The sequence below is a fragment of the Syngnathus floridae genome, chromosome 17 (assembly GCF_059516105.1).
Source record: "Syngnathus floridae isolate MCC-2025c chromosome 17, RoL_Sflo_1.0, whole genome shotgun sequence".
Classification (NCBI taxonomy): domain Eukaryota; kingdom Metazoa; phylum Chordata; class Actinopteri; order Syngnathiformes; family Syngnathidae; genus Syngnathus; species Syngnathus floridae.
This window is the reverse complement of record NC_142429.1, coordinates 10,637,016-10,650,292: the sequence shown is the minus strand read 5'-3', so window position 1 is coordinate 10,650,292 and position 13,277 is coordinate 10,637,016. Positions and strand designations below refer to the sequence as shown.

At 39.0% G+C, this 13,277-nt stretch overlaps 2 protein-coding genes across 2 annotated transcripts; both read left to right on the top strand.

Moving 5' to 3' along the window:
- The first annotated feature begins 543 nt into the window (after positions 1 to 543).
- On the top strand, positions 544 to 4,450 carry mettl22 (methyltransferase 22, Kin17 lysine). Its single transcript, XM_088356705.1, has 12 exons — positions 544 to 701; positions 902 to 1,051; positions 1,326 to 1,503; positions 1,569 to 1,720; positions 1,822 to 1,862; positions 2,059 to 2,203; positions 2,308 to 2,379; positions 2,579 to 2,632; positions 2,900 to 2,980; positions 3,398 to 3,500; positions 3,672 to 3,840; positions 3,932 to 4,450. The coding sequence occupies exons 2-12, from the start codon at positions 946 to 948 to the stop codon at positions 4,004 to 4,006; spliced, it is 1,176 nt and encodes a 391-aa protein (XP_088212831.1). The 5' UTR covers positions 544 to 701; positions 902 to 945; the 3' UTR covers positions 4,007 to 4,450.
- A 263-nt stretch (positions 4,451 to 4,713) lies between these two features.
- On the top strand, positions 4,714 to 12,977 carry abat (4-aminobutyrate aminotransferase). The gene is made up of 16 exons (XM_088356697.1): positions 4,714 to 4,980; positions 6,927 to 7,018; positions 7,482 to 7,579; positions 7,699 to 7,728; positions 8,446 to 8,563; positions 9,210 to 9,259; positions 9,353 to 9,433; positions 9,543 to 9,635; positions 9,786 to 9,848; positions 9,941 to 10,004; positions 10,116 to 10,264; positions 10,412 to 10,549; positions 10,826 to 10,993; positions 11,084 to 11,230; positions 11,316 to 11,427; positions 11,549 to 12,977. The coding sequence occupies exons 2-16, from the start codon at positions 6,949 to 6,951 to the stop codon at positions 11,668 to 11,670; spliced, it is 1,503 nt and encodes a 500-aa protein (XP_088212823.1). The 5' UTR covers positions 4,714 to 4,980; positions 6,927 to 6,948; the 3' UTR covers positions 11,671 to 12,977.
- Positions 12,978 to 13,277: the final 300 nt, after the last annotated feature.

Sequence of the window (13,277 nt, the reverse complement as noted above, 5' to 3'; positions counted from 1 at the left end):
TGTTGACATCACAGCCATATATTCTGTACTTCTAATAATAATAAATTTACTGCAATTGGGATTATTGTATATCAGCAATCAAACAATAATGCAATACAGTTCAACAAACTGTTGAAGAGTAAGAATGCCCTTTTGATTGACGCTGCACTTCCTTTGACCAATCTTTATTATTGTAGTTAATGAACTGCAGAACTATGTAGGTCATTTACTTTCAAGTATTGTTTAAATAAGATCATTTATATGACCTGTGGTGTAATGCATTAAATTACAACTACAATAATTAACATGTAAAATTCCAGATTTTGTAGTACCTTTTATATTGTCAACCATACTGACCAATACTGTATTTGTAGAGGCTTTTTCCTCCCATACACAATAATTTTATTTGCATGCTACTGCAACAGTACATGAAATAAAACGTAGAGTCGCCATATGTTTCGCCAATCAAGCATTTAATTCTAATTTTGATTGATGACGGATTTAAGTGATGAAGTATGTTTATTTTATTTCATGGTTTTAAGGTTGCTGATATGGCCCTCTGTGTAAACGGAACCCTGCTTTGTTTACTCCGGACGAGTTATGACGGGACACCATTTGGTGACAAAACGGAACCTTGCTTTATTTACTCCGGACGAGTTATGACGGTACACCACACAAAGCTGATGGAAGGAGGTGTGTCGTCCGCCTAGCTCACATTCGAGGTCAGTTTTAAATCATATTTTGCAGATTTGTAGTTTGATAAAACACATTTGAGACAACTTGGTTGTCCGTACGTTTAATGACACCATCTATTTTCATTGAGGTTCTCGTTTCTACGGACATTTAGGCACGCCATTTTTAAAGGAGCTTAATTTCTGTATTGAAATCCTGCACGCTCACAATCTCATATATTTCCAAGCAGATGACTCCGAGGTTCTACTGTTCTAAGATTATGATTAAAAAGCCATGAACCAGATCATCCTTCAACATGATAATGTGCTGTCAGATGTTCACATGTTCCTGCCTAAGGCTCGCCAACGAATGACACGCCTTAACAATGTTGGACAGCCTGGTATGTATAAGGCAAATATATATTTATTTTTTTGAATGCTATGCACTGGAATTACAGTTAGCCAAATTCAATATTCAACAGTTCATCTTGTTTTTTTTGTGTTCCTTATGTAAGCACATGCTTGGAATGTGACATGTTGGTTGACTGTTTTATTTATAGCTCCAGCAACTGGAGATTGGACACAAAGTTGATATGATGACTTATTCTGGATGAATGGCAACAGGTGCACACACTACAGTTTTTATGAATATATTTTTTTCATGTGTTCATCCAGTTTTCATCTCCAAATTCAAGTTTTTGTCCAATGCTGAAAAGCAGGAGAAGAATGATGAGGGCACAAGAGAAAATAGTGATACTGAAACACATTCTGCACAAGAAGACGATGAAGAGGATAGTGAAAGAAATGTAGAACCGGCCTTGGATGAGGATGGAGATCTTGACGTCACACATAGGTAGGGAAGCTCTCCAGATCAGTTCCTGTAGCAGTTCTCATTACAAATGTTTCGCATTTCTCCAGACCTAGGAATGATTCTACAGGGGATGACAGCAGCAGGAGCAGAGAAGTGGTCTGCCCTGTTATTCTCAAGCAATCCCATAACTCTGCACTGCAAAACGAAGAGAACCAAGAGGATGAAGCAGATGAGTGCTTTGACGACATTATACGGCTTGGTAAGGATCAAACTTTCATGGTATTGGAAAAGATGTTTTTGTTATTTGGTCAAACTGTAGGACACATTTATAAAATTGTGTTTGTTTTATGTACATTGCAGAACATACTATGGCAACACCCTTGGAGGATGTTGGCAAACAGGTTAGTAAAGTTACCGTGACCCCTCAGTCTCATAGATTTGTGGTATTTTAAAAATCACAGTATTTTTTTTAGGAAGCATGTAAAGTGGTTTTAAAACCAAAGCCAGAAAAAGAAGCAGTTGTTACCAGTTAAAAATAACTCAGGTGAACATTTGCTACTTCATTGGCTGCTTCAACAAGCAATTGTGTTCCACCAGGTTTGGAGAGGAGCGTTACTTTTGGCCGACTTCATCCTCTCGAAGCCACTCCTGTTCAAGGGGGCAACAGTTGTGGAGTTAGGCGCCGGTGCCGGTTTAACCAGCATCATCATGGCCACTTTAGCCAAACGAGTGTACTGCACAGGTATGGCTTTAGGAAGTTCACTTGTTGTGAACTGACTTATTTTGAAGTTCAAGATGCTTTTTTAATGTGTGGTATTTTTATAAAGATTAAATGTCGTGTTTCAGATGTCGGAGAGGACCTTTTAAGCATGTGCCGGAGAAACATATCTTTAAATGAACACATGATTGAGCGTACAGGTGAGTCATTTGCAAAAAGAACTCATTACTTTACAATTTCAATGCAACTCGTTACATCCCGCCATTTTCATTAGCGCCTCAAGTGAGCTGTAGTCTATGCCAGCTTCCATTTTAAATTTCAATAACAGGATTTCTGTAAATGTCTGTTTAAGATTTTATTTGAAAAAAAAATGGATACACTGTTATATTTATCCACCAGGTGGTGAAGTGAGAGTGAGACAGTTGGATTGGCTCCAGTCTGACCTTTGTACAGGTAATAAAGACAATTGTATGTATGAAAAGTACGTGTGATCTTGGTATTGGTATTATCATTATTATTTTGCTATCCATTATTTTTCAAATGTGTTGTTCTGTGATACTTGTCTCGGAAGTTTTATAAAAAAATTTGGAGGGTGGGGTGTTCTTTGAATGACATCCTCATCCTTAACCTCATGCTGATCCTTACCAGTAATTAACAGTAGCAAAAAGTAAAATATGGCTCTTCTTTAATTATTTGTTTGTCCATGTGTTTCACCTATAGATCCTGATGTAGATCTTAGCTGGACAGAGGAGGAAGTAGCTGATATACATGACAACACCAGCTTCATTATTGCTGCTGATGGTAGGTAAAGTTGGTTCATTTTTAATTTGACTAACTCTGTTGAAACTTTTGCACTTGCTTTGTTTTCATGTTAAAACATTAAACCCAGCCGCCACACTATGTCTTCAAAACTGCTTAATGTGTGACAGAGTTTCAAATGATACATTTTTTTTGGGGGGGGGGTGCGTTTGCATAATTCCGAGGGCCGATAGCGATTAATGTTGGTGAAGAAGTTACCTATTACATGTTCAAGCTGTCACAGCTAGTTACTGTTATGCTTTGTGAAGTGTACTGTATTTAATGTCCCCATGTAAGCCAGATTTTTCTGCTCTAATACTGCACTGCACAAAATTCCACATTTCACTTTGTTTTACTTTTACTCACCAGTGCTGATGAAAAAGCAGAATACTTATTTTGTGTATGTTTTCGTGTCACCAGTTTGCTATGACGATGACCTGACAGATGGCCTCTTCCGAACACTGTACCGACTATGCAATAACTTTGCTCACGCCTGCACCGTCTTTATATCCATTGAAAAAAGGTAAATACAGACACCAAGCAGTCTTCCCTTTTAATACAAGCAAAAAGCACTCAGCATTATATCATTTGCAGTTACCCGTCAATGTGAATTTAACATAGGTTATTTTATAAAAATAGGTATGTCCATAAAACTACCACAGTAATTATGAAGTTGTACTCTGGTGTTGTCAAGGTTCAACTTCACGCTACGAAATATGGACGTATCCTGCGATGCCTACAACCACTTCAGACATTGCCTTTCCCAGCTCGAGGACCTGGTGGATGGACAATGTAGCTACAAAGTGGAACAGATCCCTTCTACCTTCCCACAGTTTCTTCAGTATGAACGCATTGATCAACTGGTAAAAAAAACAAACACCTGTCTTTGACTCCTTTTTGCTTTTACTTACAGTTTCAAGTTTGTTGAATGGATTCCCCATGTTGTAATTTCAGGAGCTCTGGAAGGTGACTGCCAAGAGAGTACCATTTGACGAGGCCCAGTCCAATTCTAAGCCGTGTACATCATGACCTGCATATTCCCTGCCAAGAACCTCATAAATCTCAAAGTTTCAGGTTCCTCTTGGGTATGTGTTCCCGGGAAGAAATTATAATAATGATAACAAGGGGTAAGTCGGGTACGTGTTCGTGGGAAGAAATTAAAATAATAACAGTTCCAAACCAATTTTCTCAAATGCAGATTAACCACAGGAGTAAAGGAAAGGAATTGTTCTCCTTTTTTTGCAGTATTTTTTTTATGTGATCATTTTATATTTATAGTTTGGAAGTGTTTTTTTGCTAACAATTACTTTAACTAATATTATGACTTCACTACTGAGTTTGCATAAGCTACTGAGAGAATGTATATGTTCCTAATTGAAGTAAAAAATGGTGTTGTTGGAACAGAACTCTACCATAATTCAAGGCTCCAGTGTAAATTGAAGTAATAATAATAAAAAATGGATAGAAACCTTTTCCACCTTTGTTTGTTTTTCTCACCTGTCATTTTATTATTGACTGTACAGGTGATCCAGAATCCGGTAGGTTTTCAGTGATGTAAAATTTTTTACATTTTTTTTCAACGTTTTGAAAAAAAAAATTGGTGGGTCAACAACACTGAATATATTTGCTTTGTCAGAAGAAACAACAGACCTTACGTAATTCTTGGCTGGTATAGCCGAAAAGTTGTTTTCGAATCTACTGACCACTAGAGGGCCACGATGGATGTAAAAAGCCAAGTGGGAAAGCAGCCAATCATACGCGGGTCTACTCGGGGACAACTCTACTTGGGGACAAACGTCTTGTAATAGAACCGAACTATTTCCTCCAGACTTGGCAGTGGAGAGGCATAAGTTCGTCAGCTCGACCACCAGAACGGAACCACAAAGACAAGAAGCCCCTTCTTCCTGTAGCGCGGCGGCTGACGGACGAGACTGCGCGCTGCAGTCGAGCCCTTCTGCAGCACACACAGACTCTCAACCCGATCCAGTCGTCGGATCCGCGGGGTAAGTATTCGAACCGTGCATGCTCCCATGTCTGCAGCGACATGGTATTTCTGCAGCCCGACGTGTGTGTCACGCCTCCGAGTCGAGACTGAGCAGGTGACTACTGCAGCGTCCATGTCAGAAGTACAGCAGATGATGCGCAGCCTGCAGGATAACGTAACCTATTGGAAGAAGCTTGTCAACCGAACTAACCGAAATTCTCTACTCATTCGTAACATCATGTGTGAGCCAGTCAGATCCAGTTGGAACCAGTTTTTATTGAGGCCCATCAGGGGGTAAAAAATGGTAACTCTTGAAAACAATTTGAAAAGGCATTAATCATCACACACTTTATATGGCCTAGTTATGATGTCAGTAAACCTTTGGATCGATACGATATTGCACCTGCACTCGAATATTGTCCTGCAAGTTTTACTATTGAGTTTAATTTTAATGTCTTTTGGAATTAATGCATCAGTTCTGCATTATAGAAATCATTTTAAAGTGGGTTTTTTTTTGGTGTTCCAGATCACATGTCTATATGCATATTCGATGAGATTTACTTTGAGAAAGCTGGTCACAAAAAAAAAACAACCACACATTGGCTTTTTATTTTGCATCCTCGAGTGCTAAGCCATTTATATCGCTGGATTGCCTCTATCACATCATAGCTTAACATTGCCCCCCTTGCAAAACCATTAAGAGGCAGGAGTCTACCAGCTCTGCTGTTTGGTAACCCAGCTCTGCAGCCAGGGTTACACAACAGTCACTTGTCAATGCATTTTCAGGTCATAGGACAGCCTGATGATTTGATTTGCCCAGGCCAATACAGTAATAAACTACTGTACTCTATCCTGAGTTATTAGTGCGGTTTATTTTGACCTAAATATTACTAAACTACCATCTATTTACCTCAAATAAAGTTCTAGATGGATTATTTGCCCCTAATTCAAATTTCAGATTTGAGTAAAATTGCATTTTGATGCTGAGAACTAAAAAAAAAAAAAGACTGACAAACATTTGAAGTAAAGCAGCACAGACACCTCATTTCCTTCTGAAACTGAATATGCGGTCAGACTTGACATGAGATTTAATCAACCGTGATGCGGCAGTTAATTACTGTGATGTTAGCGCCTGGCGAGTCGTGATTTATTTTCTCTCCGGCAGATCGCCTTGGTCCATGACAAATCTTGTTTTATATTCAACGCAAGAGTGCACAGTGGACGTTTGGAGTTCAGGAAAACTGTTTGCTCAAGTTCAAAGTCTAAAGTGTCATTTTAGGTCAACAGAAACTTTACCTCGGAACTAAAATCCAAACACAAGAGCAGATATAATCTCTATAAAACCTTTTGATGTGCTTTTATTACTGCTTTTATTGGTTGCTGTCTCGTCTTTATCTTTAGTGCTTTTATGTTTTGCTTTGAAATGTACTAAAGAAATCAAATTGATTATGTTCATATTGTACCTTTGTCCTACATGCCACACACCAAAACGTGGCTTCTCCGAAGCATATGAAGATGCAGTCTTGTGTAACACTCTCTAAACCAGTTTCATCCAGTCCACGAGGTGTTGCCAAGTAACCGGCTGTGTGATGTGTGCGATAATCGGGGTGTCCACTGTGTGAAAGCGAGAGTTTTCCTCCCGTTTTGTAACCAGCATGGCATAAGAATTCCGGAAACAAGAAAGAACATTTTTATTAGAATTTGGAGCCTAAACTAGCTTCTCTCTTTTTTTTTAAAAATAGAATCCCAAATGCACGGCCAAGTTTAATAGGCCCCCAAAAAATAGGCCACTGTTTTCCTGAGAAAATGTCCTTTGGAGGAAGAGCAACATATGTGATCTCATTTACATATTGAACTCAAGTGACTGAATTTATGATTAGATTGGGCAAATTTGCCTATTGTGAAATTGAATTTCTATATCCGCTCATACTCATCCTTCTCGCTCCCTTCTTCTCCCAATCTCAGGTGACCTGGTCGGACACCTGTCATGGCATCTTCTGTGATCAGCCGTCATCTTGCGCTGTCCCTCCACAAAAACCTACACCTCAGTGTTTCAGGTAAAACCATTCAACGTATTTCAATAAGTGTATTAAAATTTGTCACAGAAGTAAATTGGCATCTCATAATAATAATAATTTTCAGTAGTCTGATTTTTTTTTTTTTAAAACCTAATCTACTCTAATATTTGTCTTCTACTGAGATTTTAAATATCCAAATAGTTCAGCAAAGATTATACAAGTTGGATCTTCAACGAGCCTCACTGCGGAGTAAATGAAAGTGGTGGAAGAGGTTATGTCATCTTTGTAATGTTTGACTAACCAATGGAGAGTCAAGGACCACAAAAGATAGTGTGGGACAAATGTTTGTTTTTTCCCAAAGGTATTTACCCTTTGAAAGATTTCGTTTGCAACAATCTGGAGCAAATGATTCATATATAAACTTTGCATTATGAATGAAAAGAACTCATATGGCCGCTTGAAGATATGCAAATATGGGTTTGACATTGTTCTCTGTGTTCAGGATGCCGATATGCAAGCAAAGCGGCCCCAAAAGCCCAGTTGGACTTTGAGTATGATGGACCCTCCATGAAAACTGAAGTTCCTGGGCCAAGATCTCATGTAAAGCACACATACGTCAAAAATAGATAAATAGACAAATAGATACATAAATAATCAGATAGATCATTTATCTTTGATATAATAATATAACCGTCACTGACTTCTATTTCTCTCTTTAGGAACTGACCAAACAACTGGGAGAAATCCAGGTAAATTGAGGTTGTGTGTTTGTGTGTGCTAGTTGTCCAGTCAAGCGCTAATACTATGAAAATGGCTGACACATTAGAAGTTAAATTATAATGCACATCAAGACAGTTTGCTTGTTCATGGCTAGTGAATATAAAAAGTCTAGTGTAAAAAAAAAAAAAGATGAGACCAAGATAAATGATGACATTTTTCTAGCATATTGAAAACAATATAAATATAGTCAATTTTTTTTTCACATCACAAAAACAGGATATTTGAACAGGGGTGTGTCGACTTTTTATAGCCACTTTATATGTCCCCGTGTGTCTGGGGTGAAGCGGCATCTTCAATTGTATCTGCCCAGTGAACTACTTAAATAGAGCCTGTAGCGCTTAAGCTGTTGCTGCAGTTAGGCTGTACCACTTTTCCTTTGTCCTCTTTTCTGAGGTGCATGTATTCTTAAAAAATAATTTAAAAAAATGGGAGCACTCTGCATGGCATTTCAGTGTGCCCACAATGCCCTTGGGCTAAATATTAATCGACCACGATAACACGATGAACCTTAATAATAACTCATTCATGGGAAGTGAGAGGAGACTAATAAGACATATGCACAAGGCATTGCCATCTGGTGTTGGTGGTCTCAAAATGTTTGTACTATTTTTTTCATTCGGTATAACGTTGGCGTCAGTTGTGTTGTATGCTTGTTTTTGAAAATAGAAAACCTGTCTTTCCCCCAGAATGTTGGTGCTATCCACTTCTTCTGCAATTATGAAGAGAGCAGGGGCAATTACCTGGTGGATGTGGATGGCAACCGTATGCTGGACATCTACACTCAGATCTCCTCCATTCCTATTGGTTAGTCACAAAAGATCCCATCACAGTCTAAAGATGTCCAACCTGTATGATTGTACTTTGATCTCAGATGATGTTATTTTACGCAATCATTGTGTAATCTCAACACCTCATCAGTTGATTGAAACGCCTCGCCTGCTGCTTAGATGAATGAGACAAGATGAGACACAGGAGTTTCACTATGGCATTTCTAATCTTACAAAGAGATGAACACAGGAGACATTACTCTAGGCTGTGTTTGGATGTATGTCTGTCTGCATGTTCGTTTTGTTGTATACCTAAAAATAATCAACTCAAAATGGCTTAGACACAAATGAGTAATTAAAACAGGAATGATTTGTGGTGCAGTTTTTTTGTTGTACTTTGCTGCACTCTGCTGGTCAAATGTAGGAAACGACTTTGATTTATGTAAGGGAGCCGATCACTTTATATAAGAATGTAAATTCACTCTATTGTTGTTTCATTTCCATACCTAAGCTTTATTTTTTTATATTATTGATTATGGAGTCATCCCAATATATATTGTACAAATGTTCATACTTAATATTTATGTTTAAATACTAAATGCATATTAAGACTTTTGGTTTTAAAAATATTTCAAATTGTTTTTATTACTCATGACCACATTATCATTGATGTTATCTCTCAGGATACAACCACCCTGCTCTCCTCAAACTAATGTCCAACCCCAACAATCTGGTAGGCTCCGCCCCCTCATGTTAACTGCAATAATGTACTTGTTAACCTAAATTGTTTTAACTAACACCACCCTGGTTTCCTGTCCTATTTCAGAGTACACTGGTGAACAGACCCGCCCTTGGAATCTTGCCGCCTGAGAATTTTCCAGACAAAATCAACGAAAGTCTTCTTTCAGTGAGTTACTTTCAGCGCACAAACACACCCATTAAAATGTGTTTAAAAAACGTTTTGGTCTATTTAGTTAATCAACAGCACTGCAATGTGTGGTCTTGCCCTTATTCAGGTGGCTCCAAGTGGAATGAGTCGTGTTCAGACTATGGCCTGTGGCTCATGCTCCAATGAAAATGCTTACAAGGCCATGTTTATCTGGTACAGGGTGAGTGAATTCAAAATATGCAAAAAATAAAAATGTTTTCTCTTCTATTGTGACTATGGCTGTGATCATGATATGAAGCTGGTTTGGCAACTGAATTGTCCCTATTTGAAAAAAATAGCATCATTTTCATTTGTTTGGTCCTTGGTGCAGAATAAAGAGCGGGGCCACACCACAGCATCTGCTGAAGACCTCACCTCCTGCATGATAAACCAGGTAGAAACCAAGAAAAACACTCCACATTAGATTATATAATATTATATTGCTTTGGGTCTGGCTGCAAATCTTTGCATCCAACTTTTCCTCAGGGTCCAGGTTGTCCAGATTTGAGTATTTTATCTTTCATTGGTGGTTTCCATGGGAGAACAATGGGTAAGTGTCAAACCTAAGCTTCACAGTGCTTCACATACTGTAAATATAAATATCAATTTTGTGTCTGTCTAGCTCCTCAAAGCCATTTTTTTAAAATGTTGTCTTTCCAAGGTTGTTTGTCAACGACGCACTCCAAAGCAATACATAAATTGGACGTGCCCGCTTTTGATTGGCCGATCGCCCCGTTCCCCAAACTGCAATATCCACTGGAGGAATTCAGCAGAGAAAACGCGCAGGAGGAGGCTCGCTGTTTGGAGGAGGTAGGCTGTCATGCTCTGTGTGTGTCCTGATTATGATAAACTATTCATAAACCTAATGATAAGAACAATCAACTCATTTATGAGTGATGGTAGATTTCACCAGCTCATGCTTGGCTTCTATAATTTGCCTACATTTTGTGTCTTCAGGTGGAGGACCTGATTGTCAAGTGGAGACAAAAGGGAAAGCCTGTTGCCGGGATTGTAATTGAACCCATTCAAGCCGAGGGAGGAGATAATCACGCCTCTGCGGATTTTTTCAGGAGCCTCCGCAAAATTGCAAGCAAGGTAACAGTACCATGCATCTTTTAAATGTACAAGTAGGTCACACCACACCATCATTTTCATGATGTCAGTCTGTAATGGTTATTTGTGTGTGCGTGTTTTTCAAAAGTTTTTTAATGTTTCACAATGGCTGAGATGTATTATGATGAGTCTGGTTCTACGTGGTCCGAGTGCTTCTCCTTTTATCATTTGAGCTAACAAGCAATCTAATTCGATGAGATTAGTTGCTGTCTATTGATGCAGAAAAAAAAAGAAGTATGTACTCTTTTCTCCATTCAGCATGGCTGTGCTTTCCACGTGGATGAGGTCCAAACTGGAGGAGGGTGCACAGGAAAGTTCTGGGCCCACGAGCATTGGGGTATGGACAACCCCGCCGATATTGTCTCATTCAGCAAGAAGCTTATGACTGGAGGTTACTTCTACAGAGATGAATTTGAAGCTGATAAGGTTTGCCATTTTTTGACATTTGTGTCGAATGATCATTTATTTCTCTCTGCAGTGTTTATTTTCTTTTGTTTGTTGCTTGCCTGGTTTCAGGCCTACCGCATCTTCAACACATGGATGGGTGACCCTTCAAAGAACTTGTTGCTGTCCGAGGTCCTCAGTGTGATTCGCAGAGAAAACCTCCTGGTGGAGGTGACTCGTTCAGGAAAAGCCTTGATGACTGGCCTGAATGAGTTACAGGTAATGTCTGTGTAGCTTATTTTTCCAATGTTGCTCACAAGCTCTTGCTTGGTGAGCGTGTGACCTAGATGCCTCTGCTCCTCAGGCTCAGTACCCTGGCATCCTTAGTCGAGCTCGAGGGCAAGGAACCTTCTGTGCCATCGATGCCCGCGATGATGCAACACGCAACGACATCCTCATGAAGGCCCGGAACAAGGGTATGCAATGTGTCGTGCTTCATGTATGTCATTTTTGAACGTGATGAACACAAAAGGACAATGCCAAGTATATCTTTTTTTAATCTAGTTGATCTTCATTAGACCTCTGTTTTATCAACAGGTATCTTCCTGGGAGGGTGTGGAGAGCGATCAATTCGTTTCCGTCCAGCATTGGTCTTCAAGGAGTACCACGTCCACTTGTTCCTTAATCTCTTCAACGACGTATTGGCCCAGATCAAATGAAAAACAAAACAACATTCCACGACAGAATGCAGAATAGAAACGGGGGCACCTCCATGACAAGATAAGCACAAAGCATACTATTGAAAAAGGCTAAGGTCAGTCAAGTTGTCCCCAAGCCACAACAATGAATAACAATGTCTCCGTACATGTGATGTCATCAAGCCGTCAATTAATTCAGTATTTCCGATCATTGTCATGATTCTCTAAATGTGTGGGAATGACAGTCAAAATGAATTTGGATAGATGGAAACTGGCAGAGCAGTGGGTGAAGTGAAAATGAAAAAGTCCATCACCATTCTTTACCAGCAGCGCTCTTCATCAAGCGACTCTTCTCAACCACTGGATGCTTCAGTATTCTAATCAACAAATGTGATGGAAGGTATTTTATCAAGTCAGCACAGGGCCTACACGATGAATGGGCGTGCTGCTGAGTGCACTTTGAAAAAGGCCTTTGGAGATCCTTGACAAAAATACACGGTCATATTTTGATACACTACTATTCAGTGTTTGTGATGAGTACAATGCCACCCTGCATGTCAAGTGTCCCATTTAAAATGTCCTTGTGATAATTCTGTCATTTTGCTATTTCTAGGAATGACTCTGCTTGAAATGTAGCCCAAACAAATGCCAACCTTAAATTGACCATGAAAATGTCTCAGAATATTTAGTGCCTGCATGATATTTGGGTGTTTTATTTTTCCAATATTACTTTTTACACTCATGCAATAATTGCGGCCACTCATGAAAGCCCTTTCACCTCTGAGCAGACTGCAATCTTTTCCAGAAATCTTAAATCAATTGGACTAAAGTTAATGAACTTAAGTAGGTCATTCATGGAAAACTGGTGATTTTGACAAAGATGTAGCGCATAGTGTCTAACAGCTTTACAGCACATACATTAATGTTTGTGTCATTTCAAAAGATGCACGAGTAATTATGTTTAAAAACTATTACAACGTGTCAGACCATCTTTGTGAATGTTTCATACAATCTTTTGAACTAGTGTCAGAAATGTGTATCCAGTAAGATACCATCTGTCTTGTATGAATTACCTTAACATCTCTGGAGAAGCTGTTTCGTTGGGGAACACCATAGTCGTGCTACTGCGCCACTCCTCGTGATCAGTCTGAGGGGAGGATGGGGGATGCTGAGCAACTTCTTTAATTAAGCATTTTTGCACTCATGATCTGATCTAGATGATTATTGATGTAATTATTTTAGATGGCTATAACTGTTGTCTTTAATATATATATATATATATACTGTCAATGTACTGTGACAAATAAATGACAGTTTGACTAACTGAATTAGTGTGCCTACAGTAAATGAGAAAGCTCAATTCAAATAGAACCAAGCCCGTCCTTGCCAAGGTTCCTTGTTTTGATTTGTCACTCACGCTGTAGATATTGATATTAATGAAGTAGCCTGTTATTAGGTACACCTGAAAATGGTGTAATGGTGTCCAAGTGAGGTCACAGATCAAATAGCCTCTTAAGGAACAGTGAAGTTGAGTGACAAGGTAGCAGCATGGAATAACATTGGTCTTGAATTCAAGAGAGCCAAGGTTCAAGTCCCATCAGAAGTAGTCTTTTGATATTATATGGACT

What these genes read in the sequence shown, in the direction of transcription:
- abat (XM_088356697.1), top strand. Translation starts at nt 6,949, where the DNA reads ATGGCATCTTCTGTGATCAGCCGTCATCTTGCGCTGTCCCTCCACAAA. An exon ending in TCAACGAAAGTCTTCTTTCA is followed by an intron (nt 9,434 to 9,542) that starts GTGAGTTACTTT and finishes GCCCTTATTCAG; the next exon opens with GTGGCTCCAAGTGGAATGAG. An exon ending in ATGAATTTGAAGCTGATAAG is followed by an intron (nt 10,994 to 11,083) that starts GTTTGCCATTTT and finishes GCCTGGTTTCAG; the next exon opens with GCCTACCGCATCTTCAACAC.
- mettl22 (XM_088356705.1), top strand. Translation starts at nt 946, where the DNA reads ATGAACCAGATCATCCTTCAACATGATAATGTGCTGTCAGATGTTCAC. An exon ending in TAACAATGTTGGACAGCCTG is followed by an intron (nt 1,052 to 1,325) that starts GTATGTATAAGG and finishes GTGTTCATCCAG; the next exon opens with TTTTCATCTCCAAATTCAAG. An exon ending in ATGAACGCATTGATCAACTG is followed by an intron (nt 3,841 to 3,931) that starts GTAAAAAAAACA and finishes TTGTAATTTCAG; the next exon opens with GAGCTCTGGAAGGTGACTGC.